The 17,107-nt window shown below is 34.0% G+C and overlaps 1 protein-coding gene across 2 annotated transcripts; it reads right to left on the minus strand.

Annotated features, from left to right (window-relative positions):
- Positions 1-420: 420 nt before the first annotated feature.
- On the minus strand, positions 421-16,967 carry LOC145218460 (structural maintenance of chromosomes protein 3-like). 2 transcript variants are annotated; one of them, XM_080085861.1, is made up of 29 exons: positions 16,688-16,967; positions 16,240-16,354; positions 15,768-15,835; positions 15,470-15,541; positions 15,284-15,363; positions 15,125-15,203; positions 14,742-14,852; positions 13,655-13,837; positions 13,044-13,226; positions 12,429-12,613; positions 11,633-11,846; positions 10,928-11,056; positions 10,356-10,430; positions 9,538-9,678; positions 9,078-9,206; positions 8,206-8,386; positions 6,611-6,768; positions 6,138-6,281; positions 5,596-5,745; positions 5,365-5,481; positions 5,083-5,191; positions 4,540-4,682; positions 4,198-4,302; positions 3,619-3,754; positions 3,481-3,557; positions 2,654-2,806; positions 2,020-2,183; positions 1,501-1,621; positions 421-1,133 (listed from the first exon to the last, which is right to left on the minus strand). In XM_080085861.1, exons 1-29 carry the CDS (start codon positions 16,700-16,702, stop codon positions 1,062-1,064), a joined length of 3,609 nt encoding a protein of 1,202 aa, XP_079941987.1. In that variant the 5' UTR covers positions 16,703-16,967; the 3' UTR covers positions 421-1,061. The 2 variants fall into 2 exon arrangements, with proteins under 2 accessions (XP_079941987.1, XP_079941988.1); XM_080085862.1 differs by lacking the exons at positions 15,768-15,835; positions 16,688-16,967 and having other exon boundaries at positions 16,240-16,344.
- Between the last annotated feature and the right edge of the window lie 140 nt (positions 16,968-17,107).

Here is a 17,107-nt window from a genome sequence, read left to right on the forward strand (position 1 = left end):
TTTGGACACCCCTGGTCTAAGGTGAACATACACACATACTGGGATCAGCCCTGAAGCGTTCATGCAGATTTATAAATAAGTATGCCGTGATCGCTGGTGTACATGAACGCTTAAGTGCTTTATCTTATTTTTTTACTGGTCATCTGGTTGATTACTGGTCAATCTGGCGATCCCCTACTTCGAAGCTGACATGTGCAGTACACAAGGAAGGCAACGGTGATTGTGATTTAATTTTCGGCGGTCTCACCGCTGACCAAGTTGTTAGAGCGCGAGTCCCCAAAAATATCTTGTCGTGGGTTCGAATCTCACAGTAGGCTAGATTCTTTAGTTTGTGATGAGGCGTATATAAATGCTTGGGTAACCGACTGGACTAGGTATAAGGCCTACAATGAGCCTGGCGGTCTATGAAAATCAGCCTAATCAGGAGTAAGAACATTTATTCAAAAATTTGAACAAAGAGAAATCCAACTGGAAACGCAGTAAAAAAACATGAAACATCTCAAAAACACGATCTCAATGTTGACAAAGGTTTTGCTTGTGCAATTTGGTCTTTCAAAATCCCAATCCTATGTACACGGCCAAAGTACTTTACCTTTAGACATATGGTTCAAATAACATGAAATTTGCTAAAGCTGAAATTGCAGCAAATTTCAATAGCATATTTATGGTTAGTTATTGGACCTTAAAGAAAACCCCAAATGTAACTTTGAATACTTGTCTGTACTCACCAATTCTTGGCATATTTTACAAGAAATAACTAATGCAACGTCCCCCAAAACAGTGAGCACCTATGTCTCATTTCACACATGTATTGGGTACCACATACATATAACATCTGTACAAATTTGGGGTTTCTTTGAGCTAGTCTACTTTTTCAAAAGTGCGCATAAAATCCCTTACAAAATGATAAATCTTTTCCTAGAAGTTAAATTTGCAACCGTTTGTAAAAATAGCAATAAAACGATCTTACAAATTCCGGTTGTATGTACAGATATGGCAGTGACTTGGCTTTTTCAGGCCAGCAAATGATTCGTTTAGAAAAATAATCCTCTCCAGTAGAGTTAACTGTGTACTTGGTCATCTTCTACAAATTCTCTTGCCTCATCAATCCCAATGGTACGGATCATTGACACCTAAAAGCAAAATTGGGCATAACATCTTGGTAAAAAAAAGCCAATAATATTGGATTCATTCGTTTTAAATGGAACATTGAGTATGTAAGATGCTAATACATAATGTGAAGTACAAAAACTCGCGTTATATTTAATACTTGAGTTTTACACTTTAGAACCATGCAGGACCAGCGATATACAAAATGGGTAAAACAGATAGTTTTTTTTTATATGACCCAATTTGCATAATATTTTCTTGACTACTATGAACATATAGCATGAGACAGAAAAAAAAACTAAATAAAGAATGCGGGTTAATATGGGCCAATATTCTAAATAGACAATTTTAAACATCAATGGATGCTATTAATGATATTTTATTCAGTACCTTGTTTCTGTAAATAACTCCATAGAACTTGTCTGCAGACTCTAATAATTCTGGTCTGAATGTTGTGGTTATGAATTGAGCTGTTGCACTCAGATCTTTAAGCATGTTTGCAACAGATGTTCTGTAAATAAAAACACAAACCTTGATACAGTTGCCATTGCTATTATAAGTACAAATTGTTAGAATGCTCAATATCGTGCATAACAAATGCATCAAAAATGAATTTGACACAAGTTGTGTTGATGTGAGACAGTAAAACAGAAAGCCGTGTTTCAAACCAATTTTTATACGCACATGCTTAAAGTTAGATGATATATCAGTTCAAGGAAAGGCAACATTCAGGTGCTATCCGATCTCGAAAAAATCTCCAGTTTAACAAAAATTTCGGATGGTTAAAAAATACACAAAACTCATTTTTCCTGCATTATAATAAGGCTGTGCAGATGCCAAACATTACTGTCAAATTTAAGCTTCAAAGTAATACAAAACCAAACAAAGAAGATCAATTAAAAAACAAACCTATGAGCAGGATCCAAAGCTTGGTCGATTTCATCAAAGAGATAGAATGGAGCTGGATCACATTTTTGGATTGCAAAAATAAGAGCAAGAGCAACAAGAGACTTTTGTCCACCACTGAGTTGCTGCATCTCACGAGTTTCTGCTGCTTTGCCAGAGAATGAAACCTGTAACAATCACAAGGTTTTATTTTTTGTTATGTTTAACTCTTTTAAAGAATGGACAAATGTCCTCAAGAAGAGTACATGATGCACATCACCAGTCAGGGGGGTATATAAGGGGTTTACCTAAAAAATGTATGAAAAAAATTTGCTGCATCAAGTTGCAATGTGTGATTATAAGTATCACCATTCTACTACTTACTGCTTTTTAAAAATGTCACTTCACATTTCACTTTTAATAATGTAATATTTTTAATTTACGCTGTAACTCGCCATAAAAGCAGGTTAACCGTTATGTCAATCCATAGAGTGTTTGGAATAGCAGCATTCGTTCTTTTGCAGCAAGACATGAAACATCCCATAATACAAGCATTAAGTTTTACATGTGTCATTTGAGTAGATTGTGGGACAAACTTTGACAGTCTTACATAAACTTTTATATGTTTTGAATTAAACTAGGTATATTGTTGCAGCACCTTTATTCCGACACCAACAAACTGGTCAACCATTGCCGACAGTTCACTGGACTGTGAGTCTCCCTCTGGTGGTACATCTCCTCTCTTCATGATAAGTGTTGCCTTGCCACCTGGTACCAACTTGACAAAGACATCACTGAAGTTCTTGGACACCTGCCAGTATTAAACAAGAAATACAATACCTTTAAGAAGACAGTACAAGAAATAAAAACTTAAAAAATTGCAAATTAGTTAAATTTAGGATGTTAGTACATCTGGCAGAAATAGCTTTATTGACCCAAATTCTGTCAAATATCATTTTTATTGGCAGTTTATCGCATTTTGTCATGGTTTAAACCAGGGGTGGGGAACCTACTTAGTACTGCGGGCCGCATGAATTGCACAACATTTTCGGGTGGGCCAAATATTTTTTTATTTTCAAATTCCGTGTAATAATACCCTAAGCACACAAGTGATTTTATATTTCATCGCTCCAGATTTGATTTTTTCTTTGCTGTTACTTGTTTGCAACAAACAAGGCATACAGGTTTATCACTTAATTCGACTAAAATCTGTGCATTCTTTCTGGAACACCCTAGCTCCATTTAAAACTAACACCACATATGATTTGTTACTGTAAGGAGAGACAATCGTGTGACTGTTACGTCACAAATACAGCAAGCGGTTGAATGTGTGGCAATTTTGATAAGTTTGACGTCAAATGTAGAAATGTCGAAGTCTTTTCAAGTAAATATTTGTACATAAACATTTTATTATTGTTTTTTTTATGCTACGTTTTATGCTGTACTTTAACAAAATTGTGAAACCAAGTGTCTTGCAGTAAATACCTGTCTAAATGTAAACTGGATAGCTTCATATTTTTCATGCTCCAGATGCTCCATAAGATTTAGAATAGCAGTTTTACCTAAAAGCAATGTATTGGTTATTTAGTTCACAGGTTAAACTTAAATTTTACAAGTCTTTACCTCTGTAGATTTCATCTTTTCTACCTAGCAGCTTTTCCTTTTGTTCAGAAAAAGACACAAACTGTTCCAATGCTTTCTTATTCACATGAGAATATTTCTTCAGTTCTTGATTGCACTCATCCAGTCGTTTCATAAGCTGTATAGAGAAACTCATTTTAAGGTTAAATTCACACCAAAGATGTGTAACTGTAATTTGCTTGTAAATGATAAGTCAGTAATAATGTACCCAATCTACTGATTATTGCTGTTACTGTTCATACAAAATGCAGTAGGATTAAAAAAATCTTTCCATCCAAAAATTGTAGGTTTTTTGTAACTTAAAATTCCAGTTTAAGTGAACAATTTTTAAGTTGGTTTTCAGGATAAAAACAGGTCCATAATACATTAGAACTATATGATGGTATAAAGCTTATTACATTGCAGATAAACACAACAATTTTTAAATGGAATGCTTGGCCAAACATAATAATGACAGTTTTGGCTGACCACCATATTATATGACTTTATTTATTTGACTAAAAAACATATTAGATTTTGGATTTTTTTAAATGTGAATAGTGATTTAGTTTGGCGTCTTACAGCTCTGTGACTTAATCCCTGATATTTGTCAAAAGCATCTTGTGGAAGGGAGCCAAGATCTCGAATCTTTCTCATAGATTCCTCTTTCTTCTTTATTAACATGCTCTAAAAAAACAGTGTGTTACATGGCAGCAATTATACAGGAACACTACTTTACACAATTGTTCGTCATTATTACAAATTTAGTTTGTTTTGATAATTTGCTGTTTATAAAGTTTTAATAAGTCTCAAAAACAAATTCGGTAACAAAGTTTTACTCTAACTTGATTGGAATATTTTATATAGGTTTGTCAGTATTTTACAAAAGTAATTCCTTTTTTACAAACACATGAATTTACACACTTGTTTATTAGTGGCTTTTTCCAACTCTCTTGCGTCTTCAGAAATCTTTTCCCTCCATTCCCGTTCCTTGCTTCGATATTCTTCAACTTTTGTCATCAGGTTGCTTTGTTCTCTCTCAAGATTCATCATCTCCTGTTCCAACTCTACACAACAACAAGCTTGTTAAAACTCGTTGCTGTTTAACCTTTTTTACTCTTTTTTACAAACATCACAATTAAGCTTGGTCTAGAAACTCCAAGCTATGCAATTTGGCTGATCAAGATAAACACGAAAACATAAAAATTTGACTGATCACATATTGTACTAAATTATAGTACTCGGTACCGAGCATCGCTGCCTTTGATGCTCGGCCGGGCAGTTGCACAAACTGACCCGAGCGTTAAATTTGCATATTCATGCCCCGCTAACATATGTACATCCCTACTAAATTACATAAAATAAACCTTGACAAATTGAACATGTGATTAACCCTAAAACATCTGTACTATACTACAGACCAAATTACACCACAGACATTAAAAACAATAACTGTAAACCACCAACCTTTCAACCTTGAATCTGTCAATTCCAGTTGCTCCCCTGCTACCTTGTGGTCATTTTGACATTGAGATAATTTTTGCTTCCGAACATCAACAGAAAGTTCTTGCATTTCCTAAAATTATGAAAAACATAAAAGCCAGAATTTTAGTTTGATCAAACACCGTTCAAACTGACAATGACAAAGCAGAACAAAGATGCAATTCTGATGTAATACACAAGTACAGGTCAAGTCACCCACAACCCCAACGCCGCCAGTGGCCTAACAACACACAAAAGTACTAAGACCTGCATTAGTTGATCTCTGCGTCGAATCAGGTTATCCTCCAGCAAATTTTCCAGGCTTGTTTTCTTGCTTTCAAGTCTCACTCGCTGCTGAACAGCGTTTTTGTGATCGACTGTAAGCTGTGCAAAAGATATTGTTGACATCAGTGACAATAAAAAATGAATCTATATGCACCATGTAAAGCTTTATGATAACTTACAAAGCCTAAAAAACAATGCAAATTTTGTCATTACCTGTTTTATCTCATCATTGAGTCTGTCCACTTCCATTTGGTCTTCACTTGACAGTTGTGAAAGTAGATCTGTTCCCATTTCTTCCTCCAATGAGGATTTGGTTGAACGAAGAGCTTCGCAGTGTGTCTGCAAACTTGCCAGAGATCTTTCCTGCAAAACATTTACCTTTTGAGACACAGTTGTTCAGAGGTACAAAATGCAGGCCTTCTTTGATGTCTAAGTATCTTATAAACTACTGTACTGTGAACACTTCAAATGGCAAAGCAATACAATATATATTGTGCTTGATTTCAAACTGCTAAACAATCTTTCATAACAGTACGAAATAGCACTTTAGTCAAAATGTCAACATAAACATTTTAGAATGTGACATGTCATAAGAATGAGTATACCCATTTAGGCACATTGCTTGCTACTAAGCCAAACAAAAAACATTACATTTTACCATTTTCAATCACTTTTAGAAACCATTTAAGTAAATGAAATTTCAGGCAAATAAAGCATAAAAGAGAACAACACCAACAGTTAATAATTTAGTTTACTTTCGGATCCAAAGCTCTTTGTATCGCCTGCAGTTGTTCCTTAACCATACGAAGTTCAGCTTTATATCTGTCATAAATGTCTTTGTTTTGTTTATTTTTGGTTTCTTGCTTCTGAAGTTCATCCATAACTTTTGTGCTCTCCGCCTGCGATGCAATTTAGAAACAGTTCAACTCCTTAACTTTCATATTGCAATTAATTATTTTATCTGCAGAATTTGCCCAATGGTTTTTGTCAGCATAAATGCAAAGACATCAACACATTTTGTCACAAAAATTCCCTGAAACTTCATTATGCTCCAATCATGGATAGTTACATGACAATTGTAAGATCAAATCGACACAAGTTTCTCCAAAAGCACAGTCAAGAGTCAAGACAGTTTAAAATCTGATTTGCTGCCATGAAAAAGTTACCTTCACAGTCCAAAAGATTTTTTTCATCCTATATCAACTGAAAGGTTTAAAAATGTCCACACCTCTAAATTTTGTTGTTGTTCCTTGTTTGCAGACAATTCTCCTTCCATGTCTGTGAGCTGTGAGTGCAAGTCTTGTTTTGCAATGTAGAGATCAAGTCTTGACTTGCGATTGTCAACATAACCTCCAGTCAATGCACCTCTTCTTGAAACCTGATCACCTGAAAACAAAATACCAAGAATGTAAACAATTAACAAACCATGGCTTTTTTCTCTTGTATGAGAAATCTTGTTGATATACAAGTGAAGCCAAATTAAAAAAAAAAAAATTGATAACCTCTTTAAAACGAAGATGTTTTAAGATGAAACTAACTAGATATTATGCGATTTTAGAGTAAGTGTTGACATTTATTTTTGGTGTTTAGCATAAGCCAGTGGTTCTCAAACTTTTTTGACCGCGACCCAAATCTGACTTATATGAACATCTCACGACCCAAGCCTCAAACATCAAAAAATATATTTTTTTCTCATATGCATGAAATAGAAAAAGACACAGACAACCAGTTGTAGAACACAGTACTATGAAACAATGATTGATTTATTTAATGTGATTGATGACACTGATTTTTTTCCTTCATAATATCTTCAATGCACGGCTCTATTTTTCATTCGGGAGACCACTTGATACTTTGTATTCAGTGAAAGGTCTGTGATTGGTCTTTTAACTGTGTTGTTCGATAACGAGACGGACCGCAATTTCGAGGCCACGTCATCGCTACATACGAGTCTTGCCATGTAAAGATGACTGCAGGCTGAACGAGGTCGATTCGTTCGACAACACTGCATAACACAGCACACATTGCGGCTTTGCAGCACCATGATCATTGATAAAAGTAAATCACAAATCTAAAAAATTTTTTTGTACGAATACTTACTCAGCCTTAAATGCTAACTGTTACAACTCCACATTCAGTTTCACATGATTAACTTGTCCTATCATTTCCCGTGCTATGATGTTACAATCGCCATGAGCGTAACAGTAAAGTTGGAAGGCTTTTGTCTATATGTGGTAATGATTGGTTTATTTTAGTGTACAACGTGGTCGAGTGAGGTGACTTTACTACTGCATTAAGAAAATTCGTTTGGGAATCACCATAGCGCGTCCCATTCGTTGACCCTGCGCGACCCATATTTGGGTCGCGACCCATACTTTGAGAACCACTGGCATAAGCACTTGCCTAGTTCAGACATTTCCTTTGAAGTATCTGCGTTTGGGGAAAATTTAGTAAAAATACAATTCTTACCACCAAACATGCTGTTTGTGTTATTACATGGTTCTCTCATTGTGTCTTGGGACACATACAAGTAAAGTATTTTATGCAAAAACATAGTGTACTTGCAATACAGTTCACTTTACGCCATGCTCAGTAACATTATAAACAGAAATGTTGTAGCCAAAACTGCAGGAAAATTTTTCGAGCAGTTTTACCTTCAATTTTTTTTGCAGACTGGTTCGAAGTTAATGCAACAGGAAATGCAAAAACCTGATCATGTCTGCTTGTTTTTTAAATGTCTATCAAACTGTAAGCGAAAAAATATACTGTGTAACACACCGGTTGAAACAAAATATATCAATTCTAAATTGCAACTGACGTTACCTTCAAGAGTGATGCAGTCAAGTTGATGGGCTCGTGCAAGCTGAGTGGAAACTTCCATTGATCTGCAAATCAGCGTTTTGCCGAACACATATCGCATAGCAACTTCATAGTTTTCTGTATATTGCATTTTACTAATCATGGGAATAGCATCGGCAGTTTGTGGATATTCAATCTCGCGAGTCTAAAACAAAGAATGCTATATAATGCTAAATACAATTTTTAGGGATTTTAAATATTCAGTTATGCCACAGCAAATGAAAATGTTTTAGTTGACGACATTATATTGGCAGAATGAAAATGGACTAACCTATGTTAAGTCCTAACATTTTGAATGTAACTGTCTTATTTATCAAAAGTACCAACAATTGTTGTAGAAGAATATTTGCAGATATACATCAAAAATGCTTCATTTTCTGAGTTTTTAAAAGGCTTTATTAACCGCTTGTTCCTAAACTTTCAAAATGTATATGTTTTTTTTTAATTCTAAAATTATTTTCTATTATTAAAGTATATTTTGTACGAAATAAATTTTTGTGGTATTATTCGCAGGGCTAAGAACTGGAGATTTACCGAATATCAAGTTTGTCAAATTTGTTCGGCCGAATCGGCAGAAGTATTCGGTTTCGGCCGAATAATTTATTGCGATTCGGCCCAAACTGAATCTTTTACTGGCACATATTTAAAGCGTTTAATGTGACTTTTCAGCTTAGTAAGGTGCCACACAATCTTTCAAATTACACCATTACAAAAATCGTGGCAATTTTTATATTTTTTACCACATTATCGTTTTTCCCACTGTAGACCAAAAAATCAAAACCAAGAAACACAAGTTAGCAACACGCCAAACGTGTATAGTGACAACAAGCACTTACTTCAAGTTTGTTTAGGGGTAGGAATGTAACTTCTCCTGGCAGCTTTTGCTGATTCATTTCATTGAGATACTTGGTTCCAATGCGATCAGTGGAGACAATATGGTTAAATAGCTTTCCACCAGCTGTTACCTGTAAATGAATCAAGACTTTTTATGCAATTTTCTATGCCAAACCTACACTGGAATCATGTTTCTACAAGGTTATAAAACCATATTGCCACAAAAGATTCTTTTGCTTCAGTATTTTACTTCCAATAAATATAGATAAAAGTTTTTACTGTTAAAAAGACTTTGATTTGCATTACACAAACAGTTAGTACTTAAACTGTAAACAAATTGCAATTAAAGTAGCATAAAACGCAATTATGTTTTTTTTAACTTTACAACAAAGCTGTTGCCACCAGAAAAAAAAACTGTACTGAACTTAATATTTATCGACCAAAATGTTGCCAGAAACTGACCTCAACACATGTGAAAAAGTTTTTGGAGCATCGGAAATTTTCTATCAGCATTCCCTTGTAACCGTCCACAAGGTCCATCTGTCCACGTTGACGGAAAACTTCTCTGACTTTGTTTATGCTTTCTATGCCATGAAAGCTTGCCTAAACAAAAAAATGAGTATGTCAAAAACTATTGTATTTAACAAACACACAGCCATATATTTTTTTTATTATAAACAGCGATTAATACCTCATGGTATTAAACATACTTTCGAGTTGCAGCCAGTTGATCAAGTTATATCATAAGTTTGACTTATCTTGTTAAAATAGCATTCTTACAGAAAAACACATCGTTTAAGTCAGTGGTTCCCAAACTTTTTTTGTTGCGACGCCCATGAACAAGTTTTTCTGGACTTGCGACGCACCAGCAAATAAAAGTTAATGAGGAAACTTACTATTAAAGTTGTGTTTATTGATACAGCCACTTAAAAAGAACTATTCTGCGACGCCCTTGGAAAATTAAACCGACGCATCAGGGCGTGGCGACGCACAGTTTGAAAACTACTGGTTCAGGTTATTATATCTCACTGAAGCTTGGGGAGACATAGCACCTAAAACAATTTATACAAAAATATTCTAGAAATTTTGGTTGAAATGTGACTGATTTTTTAAATTCAAGTGCTCCTTTTTAATTATAAACAAAATGTTGTAGCTAAAACCGCTGGAATTTTTTTTGTAGTTTTAGCTTCAATTTTCTTGTAAACTGGTTAAAAGGTAATGCAACAGAAAATGCAAAAACCTGATCATGTCTGCTTTACATGAAAAACAAAACAACATACCTTGCCTATCAGAGAGTTTAGTGTGTGTTCTTTAGCTTTGATTTCTGATGTAAAGTTGTCAATTTCTTGCTGAATCTGTAGGTAAAATCAATGTTTATGTTTTGATACGAATATGTACACATAAAACAGACTTCAAAAAGTAGCTGAACTATGATTAGATAAAACAATTAAAGTTAAAAATAAAACACATTCACGTTATTTTTTCCAACATTTTTACAAAACTATCGGTATAATCAGTAAAATAATTTATTTGAAACAATTAAGTCATAAAATGTTCTGAGATAAGCATGATAAAAACACATTTTGCAAAATTTATGGGTAACTGCGTGTTTACATGTTGGTAATATTACATATGCAGGACCCCTGCTAGAAAAGTAGCTTTACCATAGACCTAAAATGCTGTTGACACTGCATAAATCATATTCATTTAATCATTTAAATGTTGACAACAAAATCATTTTTTTATCAGTGAAATAGTTTTGTCAAAATGTTTGAATAATAAAGTGACTAAGTTAGGCTTGATAATAATACATTTGGCAAAGAGTTTTTTGAAAACAAAACTTGTAACTTACTGTGGTCTCTGTTCGCCAAAACTGTTGACGCTTAGTTTGAAGCTCATCTTTGCGTCTTTTCAGATTCAACAGTTCACGACTCAGAGAATCAGTTTCAGCTTTATGTTCATTTATCGATATCGTCCTTTCCTGCAGAAAAATAAATGAAAAGCTTGGTTAATACACAATTTTTCAAAACAAAGACTTTCTAGGTTTAAATTCTAACCAGACTGTAGCAAACACAACCAAATAAAAATATATTTATTGGTTATGGTTTCACTTTGATTTAGAAGACTGGTTCAAAGCTTGTAGCAACTATAAATGCAAAAGCCTGATTATGTCTGCATTTTAGTTATCGCAAGTACAACATATACACATTACAAACAAACATATTTTAGCAGGGTTCCTATAATTCCGAAATTGTTTTTGCAATGATTAAAAACCTGTTTCTGGGTGGGAAACTTAAGTTTTGTTGTCATTTAAGCTATCAGATACATTTTTGGCACAACAAGTACCACACAATTTTTTACATTTTTTCAACGTGTGGAACAGTGGCATTAGCTATTTTACTGTGAATGACATTGCTCACAAATCGGGTTCAAGGTTTTGGTAAAACAAAAAAAATCAGACAACTCTGTGGTAAATGTTAGGCATGCTCCTAAAACCTAAAGAGCCTCATGTTTTAAGCGTTATTTATGATTTTTCATGTTATAAAACTTTACTCACAGATATCTCAGCCTCAAGTTCCTGCTGTTTTCTTTTAGTGCTTAAGATGTCTTCCCGAAGATTGACAATCTGTGTTTCCTTATCTTGAATTCCTCTTTGCAGTGTACGCAGCTCATTATGAATCCATGTGTCTCGCTCCTCTCTGTTGCGAAACTGGTTGCCTCTGCCTTGTTTGGCATAAAGCTCCTTTCTTCTTTGTTCAGAGATCTTCAATCTTCACAATTAGGAAATATATTTCTTTACAATTTATGTTTGACAAATTCCGCATTAATTTTTATTACATTGTAAATTTGTCCACAAATGAACTGAAAAAAAAATTAAATTATTCCTCCCTTTATCATTTTGGGACAGTTTTGTGTTATACAATTCTCATAATACTACAAACAAGTGGCTCAGGACGATCAGGCCTAACTGTACCAATTGATTTTAATGTGTCTGTAGGAAATAAACCTAGAAAACATTTTCCTGGAGGTTTTAATTCCAAAAATTTTTTTGCAGATTGGTTCAAAGTTAGTGCAATAAAAAATGCAAAAACCTGATCATTTCTGCCAATTAAAATTGACAATAGAAAATAGATAACACAAAACCCAAAGGTAAATATACACGTAAACAAACATCAATTTGTTTGTATGTAATATGACATAAATGACTTAACCATGTCCATGTTAGTTTAAAATGCTATAAACCAATCACAATTATTGATTTGCTTTTACTTAGCAGAGTAAGCTTGTATAACAGTTGCATGTGAATGACTTAAACTGATTGTAACTTTAAAAAACAAAACCAAGCCACTAACCTTCGTTCTAAATCCTTTTCTTTGCCAATCATCTCTTCAAACTGCGGAACTACCCGATCCTTGTCTTCTGTTTTTAAAAGAATTTTGTCTCTTAGATCCTGAAGTTCAGTCTGTGCTTGATTCATCGATTGTTGATCAGATTGTAATTCATCCTCCAAGTCATTGCAAGTTAACTCGAGCTGAGCCTGCATTGAGTAGGATTTGGTCACATAAGGCAGGAGTAACTAATAACTAATAGAAAAAATGATTAGCAATAAAAAAATGTGTGTTTACTCCTATATCTGGGTTCTTTGCATTAGTTTTTAGAATATATTTAAGCATATTAGTTTGGTAATCAATCAAACATTTTTGTTTCATTTGCACACTGTTGTCAAAACTGTAGACAAATCAATACAATTTTAGCAGTTAACTTGCTGTATTGACAAAAATTTAATTTGTAAGGTGTTAAGTCGGGACTTAAACAAAACTTAGACAAACCCTAATTGGCACAAAACAAACAACAAGAAACACCACAGAAATTTACGTCTAGTATTGTTACTAATGCACATTCAATTCTATGTTGCATAAAATGATGATCATCCTTTTATTGTTCATCTAAAAAGCAGTCTTACACACCTTTTTCTTGATTAGATCCTGTCGATCAGATGTGCTCTGCTCCTTTTCTTCAGTGAGCTGCTTGATTCTGGTGTTTACATGAGATAGTTGCTTCTGAAAGTCTTTGGTTCTTCTCTGTGCTTCATCTTGTTGAGCTCTCAGATGCTTGGTTTGAACAGAATTGTTCTCCCTCTTATTTGACAACTGAAAAGTAGCAAATAAAAAAATGTCAAAGAAATTATAAATTTGGTTATTTCGGGGGAAAACGCCTTTTAATTTATTTTTTTTTCTTGACAGTTTGAGTGTTATTGTCTAGATAGCTGGAGCTATATAGGACATCAAAACACCAGTGCATGGATTGCATTTGTCAAAACAGCATTAAAGAGTAAATAGGATGTCCACCAGCAACAGTTAGGCATATTGTAACATACTATTCTTTATCACAAAAAGAACATATTTTGAAAATGCAGACCCAATGCAATATTTTAGAAATAACTAATAGTTTGTAAACAAAGTTTGTACAAATACATCATAAAATTGTGATGAAAGTAATTTTGACTGATGTACATTCGGTTAAAAATTGCATTTTTACAACACTTCTAAAATTAATGTAACAAAAATGCATAACTGACCTGATCTAATTTGTTTCTTGTTTCATTCAGTTCTTGGTTATGAATTGTGTATTCTAAGGCCCTCCTTGTTTTGTCCCACTGCTGATATTGAGCAAGTTCCTCTTTTTCATCTTTTAAAGTGGAAAGTCGATCCTCTATCATAGTAAGCACCTCCTCAATTTTGCTGTTTTTGGAGTCGGATTCCTGACATGTACAAAAAGATGACGGATTGCTGTATATTTTACAATCTAAAATTGTCCTAAGATATTTTTTTGAAATATCCAAAACAAAAAATATTCATTTTCAGACACCACGATGTGTTCATAAAATTGTAAAACTTTAAAAACAACAAACTCAAAAAAATCAAAATTTAACACATTGGGCTAAACAGTGCATCTCCGGAAGTCCTGATTATCTTTACATGATATTCAATAGATTTAATTTCGCAGGTGCTGGACTAGTTAGGTCCATTCTCACCTTGTGCGATACATATAAAAATGGGAAAGTGTTGAAGATAAATCTTTACATAAAACTTTCGCCTTATGCCAACAAAATTTAACTCCAATAGTTTAGCAAACTGGTTCAAGGTAAATGCAATAAATAATGCAAGTACTTGATCAGGTTTGCATTTTTTTGTTCTTGCACATTTATTTACTGTTAAGATTACCTTGAGATAAGCACAAATATTGCTTTGCACACCCCAACGGCAGTATTTTGCACACCTACCACCAAATACCCGCATGAAGGAGCAGTGATGGGATCGAAAATTTTTCAGTGATATCGATACTTGTACTCGGTATTGAAATACTTTAAATCAGTTTTTGATACCAACGTTCGATACCAATGGCTGGTTGCATATATTTTTTTGCTATCGTGTGGAGAGCTGGCCGGTTACATATATTTTTTCGCTATCGTGTGGAGAGCACATTTTTCCACATGGTTCTGCATGTGTATGTTTGTACCCTGATCATGGCAGATAAATTAGCTAGGATATACAACTAAGTACGACACTATATTTTGGTACTCAGTACTCGGTATCGGTACTCGCTTAAAAACCCGGGATCGTAAAATAAGTCAGTGTGCAATGTACAGATACGCTCACATATACCTTCATCAGTTGTTCACTTTCCTGCTTTCGTTCATCATACACTCTAGTTCCTGCCACCTCACGAAGCAACTGCAGTCTATAGGAGTCTGGGGCAGTGGCCATTTGGTTGATCTAAAAGGAAAATAAATATTTAAACATTGCCTAAATGACAGATGTGAATACACTTTTTGTAGAAATTATAAACAATTCTGAAAAATGGCAACTTCAATTTGCCAAGCTAATCTTGCGATTAAGAGAAATATGCAAATAACCAGATTTTTAAAAAATGATGGGCTACATTTCGGAATCCACTATGCGATGTAACTAACTGCGATTTTGCGATTAACAAAAATATCTGCATTTATTTATCTGTACATACACCCCAAAAAGCAATCATTTTTTACCTTTCCCTGCTTTACAATGTAGTACGGGTTGCTTCTTGAGAAACCAGCAGATTCAAGAAGGTTTAAAACATCATTTTTCCTGCACATCAATATGAACATAACAATCAGGATTATTACTTATGCTTTATGACTATGGTTTGTAAAGGTACATAAACTCACGTCACCATTTTCTTGTCAAGAAAATATTGATCCTTCTTAGAGCCAATGACCCTCCGAAGAGTAACTTCATCTTTATCAATCTGCAAAAAACATCACAGAAAGTTTAATAAAAACATGCTACTTATTGACATTCCACAATCGAAGCTTTAATAAATCTCATGAAACAGAAGTATAAATAATGCTTACTGGAAGCCTGTTGTCCGAATTGTCAAATATGATCTCCACACATGCTGAAATCACTCTTGCACCAGTTCCTTCCTGCACAAAATTACACTCATTAGCAAAGTTATAATTAAAATAAACACTTTTTAAGCAAAGCAATCATTTATTTGAATGGTTGATATAAATACGACAATTTTGTAACAATCACCATATGTCGAGAACGAAGTCAAATTTTATTAGAAGCCTAATTATTTATTCAAGAACCATGATTATCTGACTGAGGGCATTACTTCCAGTTTAAGTCAATGGAACTTAAACTTACATGAAGTAGTTGCTGCCTTTGCTCTGCCCTTAAGTTGTTGTATTCATCACTAAGGACAAATTGTATAGCTGTGCAAAACACAGAAAAGTAAATATAAGGTTTCTTCAAGGAACATCCTTTTGGAAATTGCAAGCTAAATTACATTCCCAAATCTTGAAAACTTTTTTAAAATTGTATTGCAAGTAAAGCTAGTTGTAGTTGTCCAACTAAAAACTAATTTTCAGCTTTATCAATTGGCAAGCAGCTATAATTATTCAAAGAAACATAAAATGTGCAGACTGTTTCATGATATATAGCTAATATGTCCATTAGGATGTCAACAATACTTTTTATCTGAAAAAATAACATCTTTTTGGACACATATAGCTTTTTGATTGTCAAGAAAAGGTGATTGGAATGCAAACATTTAAAGTCGTCCATAACTTCACAAATAAAGCAACCTCAATCAGACAGCCAGAAGAAAAATATTTACCACAAAAGAAATTGCTTTTTCCAGAACCATTTCTTCCAACAATAATGTTATGCTTTGGACTAAAAGTTTCTATTTCTGTCGCCTCTCTATAGCTTCGGAAGCCTTGTATGCTGACCTGGGTTCAAACAAATTAAAGAGCGTTTTAAAAATTAAATTTGACTTTAAAAAAACTTCATACAAAAACACAACTTCGCCGGAGTCATATTTTGTTCACATGCAAAAATGAAATTATTAAAGGGACGCAAATGCAAGATACAACTAAGTAACTTCATTTTGCCTATTACAAAAAAACAAGCACATTTGTACGTTTTGCAATTTTGCATCTATATGGCCAATTTTGATTTAACTTTCAAATCTATGTTGCAGGATTTTAACTTTCAAATAATTTGATAAAGCTTGAATACTTACAAATAATGCTTAATTAACTTAACTAGGTTGAGTAACTTACTTTTTTAATATGCATCTTCAATTCCGGATTTTCAAGTGCGGTCTTACCGCTAAGCGAGCAGGTCAGAAACGAATCTGCTATTCGGCTGTTTTAGGAAACTTGCGACAAAAACTAGCACATAATATTCTGTTTACTATTTCAATTTTCTTGTCCATCCATAAAATTAAATTAGTTTAGTTAGTCATGTGGCGCACTTGTCGGCATCCCTGCTTTGCGGACATAACTAAAAAGTGTTTTAACGTATACCCAAAAGCACACGAATATTATGAGCCATATGTCCAAATTTTCCCGCAGCACTCAAAAATATACGTAAATGTATTTTTATTGTCCGAGCCAAAATGGCGGGAAAGAACAAACGCGCCTTTCTTTTTCATGTTTGGTTTATTTCAGGGCTGCCACTCCTTGGGATTTTTCCCAAGA

The sequence above is a fragment of the Phallusia mammillata genome, chromosome 3 (genome assembly GCF_965637545.1).
Source record: "Phallusia mammillata chromosome 3, kaPhaMamm4.hap1.1, whole genome shotgun sequence".
NCBI lineage: Eukaryota > Metazoa > Chordata > Ascidiacea > Phlebobranchia > Ascidiidae > Phallusia > Phallusia mammillata.